The sequence below is a fragment of the Tupaia chinensis genome, unplaced genomic scaffold (assembly GCF_000334495.1).
Source record: "Tupaia chinensis unplaced genomic scaffold, TupChi_1.0 Scaffold000559_1, whole genome shotgun sequence".
NCBI lineage: Eukaryota > Metazoa > Chordata > Mammalia > Scandentia > Tupaiidae > Tupaia > Tupaia belangeri.
The window spans coordinates 153,738-157,608 of record NW_006160071.1 but is presented as its reverse complement, the minus strand read 5'-3'; the positions used below and the strand labels follow the sequence as shown (position 1 = coordinate 157,608).

The following is a 3,871-nucleotide window of genomic DNA, read 5'->3' as shown; positions in this document are numbered from 1 at the left end:
CTTCAAGGCGCTCGGCGACTCGGTGGACTACGTGCAGGTGAGTGGGGGCCCTCTCCGCCCGCGTCCCCCGAGTCAGTGAGATCTGAAGGGGTCTCTTCCTGGCTTCCTTTATTCGCTCATCCGTTCAATGGAGAGAGACTTTCCCTCACGCATTCCTACATCCCTCCGTCCTTCCGGTTCGGAGATCATTTATCCACCGGTGCAGAGAGGCCCGCTCCTTTCTTCACTCACCCACTCGTTCAAGGAAGAGACTCCGCTTCGTTTCTTTCATTTCGCCAGCCATTCAGTATAGCCACCTTCATCCGTCCGCTCCTCCATCTACCCGCTGGTTAATTTAGCTGTCCACTCAGTACAGAATTGATTCCTCCCTTTCTTCATTCATCTAGCAGACATTCTTTCCTTCACATGCATTCACGCATCCATCTCGCCATCCGCTGCCGAGGTCATTCACTGTTCACCCATTTATTTAGCCACTGAAAGTGGAGACCTGTTCATTTCCGGCTCCCTGTTCCCTCCCTCTGCCTCTCCTTCCCTCCCTCCCTCCATTCCTCCTTGAGATGCTTTTGTTTATTCATTTATCCACCTCTTCGGTATAGAGATGCGTTTGTTCACGTAGTCATTCACTCGTCCGTTCTGTTTAGACACTCATTCACTAATGCGTCACACTCGTTTTCTATTGCTGCGTAAACTGGGCAGCTTGAACAAGTACACCTATTATCTCTTAGTCTCTGAGTCAGGCCTTCCGGCACAGCTGAACTGGGTCCTCTGTTCAGGGCATCCCCAGGCTGCAGTCAGGGTGCCGGCACAGCTGGGTCTTATCTGAGGCTGGGCGGAACTCCCGGGAGCTTGCCTCTTCAAGGCCAGGAAGAGAACCGCTGACTTCCACACCCTCATTTAAAAGGCCCACGTGGGACAACCTTCCGATTAATTTAGTCAGTGGGTTTGGGGGCCTTAGTTACATTCCAGGACCCACCCCCACGTCTGTATAAGATGATGTAGTCGTGGGAGTTATGCCCTGTACCTGTCCAGATTCGGGGGGTTAGGAGCAAGTGGCAGGTCTTGCCTGCATACCACAGGAGGGTATTAGACAAGGGCGTGGGTCTTGGAGTTTGTCTCAAAATGTGATCAGGCATTGAAAATGACTAAACATTCAAAATTATGTTCAGGTGGGTGGCAGAGTGCCCCAGGTGCCAACCTCACCCCCCCCTTCCAGATGTCCCTTTCCCTGGGCACCAGCCCTGCGCAGCATCTGGCTGATCCTAGCCCTTCCACCTCGCAGGTCTGTGACTCGGATACCAGGTTGGACCCCATGGCACTGCTGGAGCTGGTGCGAGTGCTGGACGAGGACCCTCGGGTGGGGGCTGTCGGGGGTGACGTGCGGATCCTTAACCCTCTGGACTCCTGGGTCAGCTTCCTTAGCAGCCTGCGGTACTGGGTCGCCTTCAACGTGGAGCGGGCTTGTCAGAGCTACTTCCACTGCGTGTCCTGCATCAGCGGTCCCCTTGGTGAGCAGGAGCAGGGCTGGCCAGGGCCATGGACAATGGAGGGAGAGAAGGGGAGCTAGAGGGGGCTAAGGGTGCGATAGGGGTTGGGGACAAAGATGGGTCTGGGGCAGGAACTGGGGACTAGACAAGGCTGGAAGCTGGTGGTGGGGATGGTGTTTGTGCTGGCGCTGGGTTAAAGAGAGGGTATGGATGGAAGGATTTGGGGAGACAGTGGAGTGTGGTTGGAGTCAGGCGCAGGGCTGAGGCCAGGCTTGTGAGTGGGGATGGGCCTGAGAATGGATATGGGATCGGAAATGAGAGTGGAGTGGCTTTAAGGGAGCAGTGACAGGCAAGTTGGAATGAGGGTAGAATTGGGGTTGGAGTTGAGGTGGGAGAAAGGACCGAGACTCAGATTGCGATGACTAAGGATGGGGCTGGAACTGGAGATGGGGCCAGGGCCGAGGTTGGGATGTGTTGGCGACAGCAGAGGCTGATGCTCCTGCACGCCCTACCCCACCTAGGCCTGTACAGGAACAACCTCCTGCAGCAGTTCCTCGAGGCCTGGTACAACCAGAAGTTCCTGGGCACCCACTGCACTTTCGGGGACGACCGGCACCTCACCAACCGCATGCTCAGCATGGGCTATGCCACCAAGTACGCTGGGGCCTGGGTGGCTGGGTGTGTGTGGAGGCCAGCGAGCATCCCGGTGAGAGTGTGTGGTGGGGGAATTCTCCAAACCCGAGTGCCGGGGCACTGGGTTAGAGAGAGGGAGAGCCATAAGGGACACAGGGCATCCGCATTCAGCCAATGGAGTCTACTAGGCGAGTTATTAGGGGGGTGTGGGAGACACCAAAAGGGGTAAAGGTGGCATTTGCATTGAGTCATGTGACCCCGTGGACTCTGCCAAGTGAGAAAAGGTTGGGGGGAATTCCACGGAGAAGGTACACAGGGCGATGCGATGAGTGGGAGCTGCCACGGAGACCACGGCAGCACAGATGGCTCCAAATGAGGCGTGGGGTGAGGTCGGACGGGCAGGAGATGAAAAGAGGGTGGAGTCTCACCAGTGAGAAGGCCAGCCAGAGAGAGTCAGGTGAGAGAGGGGGAAGTGCCTCGCTCTCAGAGGAGCTCCGGGAGGAGAGGAGCCACTCCGTGGGACGTGGGAGAGTGTGAACTAGACCACGCTCAGTGCAGGGGACGATGACTTTTATAGACCCCGTGAAAGACCCGGAGAGAGCGGGGGCGGGGGCAAGGGAACGTCCGGTAAGCTCCTAGAACATTCGAAGAGCTGCAGCAGGAAAAAGGGACATGGACCCACGCTGTTGTTGCCTGGGGAGACAGTAGCGAGATACGTAGGTAGAACACAGCGTGCTCATGGCATGTGCGATGGAGACAGAGCAGGAAGGGCTAAAGTGTTACCCACCTGAGGTAGGACAGGGATTAGGGCTGGAGCGGTGAGCCAGGGGGAGCAGGAACAGGGTCCACTCGCACAACTACAGTGGGGCCTTTGGACTAAGACGGGGACCGTGGACGGGTTCTGCGTAGAGGAGTGACACGGAACAGGATCTTTGGGGCAGCTGTTTCAAGTAAAAACTGCAGGAGGCAAGGGCAGAAGTAGGCAGGCCCCTGAGGATGCCAAGTGATGCGGGGAAGGTGGTTGGACACTGTCTAGTAAGGCCCTTGAGAGAGGACGGTCTGACCTCAGTAGCAACTGACTGCTAGTGGCTACGGGAAAGTCCATAGGAGGGATCTGGCCTTGCGCAGGCTTAGCTGGAGGCGTGCAGGGATGGATTAGTGATGTCTGCCCTGGCCTCAGGCAGGGCCCCTTATGGCTCCCTTGAGAAGCTTTCACACAAGTACCGCCCTAGGTAGCAGCCATGCCTGCCAGTAACATTAACATTAGTAATATGTTAGTGCTCATATTAGTAATAGTGTCGGTGACCGTAACAATATTAGTAATGCTATTAGTCATAGGAAAACCATGATTTATTGAGCAAATACTAAGCCGTGGCATCGCATCTTCATTCAGTCTGCACACTGTCCTTCTTAGGAGTCATTACTGATCCCATTTGACTTATGAGAAAACAGGCCCAGGGCGGCTAAGAGGTGCAGAGCTGCCCCAGTGGCCCTGGCTGCAGAGTCCTGCTGGCCTGGAGAGGCGCTGACTGCCCCTTCTTGCACCCGTCCAGGTACACCTCCAGGTCGCGCTGCTACTCGGAGACGCCCTCGTCCTTCCTGCGCTGGCTGAGTCAGCAGACGCGCTGGTCCAAGTCGTACTTCCGCGAGTGGCTGTACAACGCGCTGTGGTGGCACCGGCACCACGCCTGGATGACCTACGAGGCGGTGGTGTCGGGCCTCTTCCCCTTCTTCGTGGCGGCCACCGTGCTGCG

General features: G+C 56.6%; 1 protein-coding gene across 1 annotated transcript in view; it reads left to right on the top strand.

Annotated features, from left to right (window-relative positions):
* LOC102483298 (hyaluronan synthase 1) overlaps positions 1-3,871 on the top strand; it is a 24,380-nt gene that overhangs the window by 12,553 nt on the left and 7,956 nt on the right. Inside the window, exons 4-7 of the mRNA XM_006157751.1 lie at positions 8-37; positions 1,280-1,505; positions 2,006-2,138; positions 3,671-3,868. Coding sequence (XP_006157813.1) covers positions 8-37; positions 1,280-1,505; positions 2,006-2,138; positions 3,671-3,868 — 587 coding nt within the window. The remainder of the gene's footprint in view (positions 1-7; positions 38-1,279; positions 1,506-2,005; positions 2,139-3,670; positions 3,869-3,871) is intronic.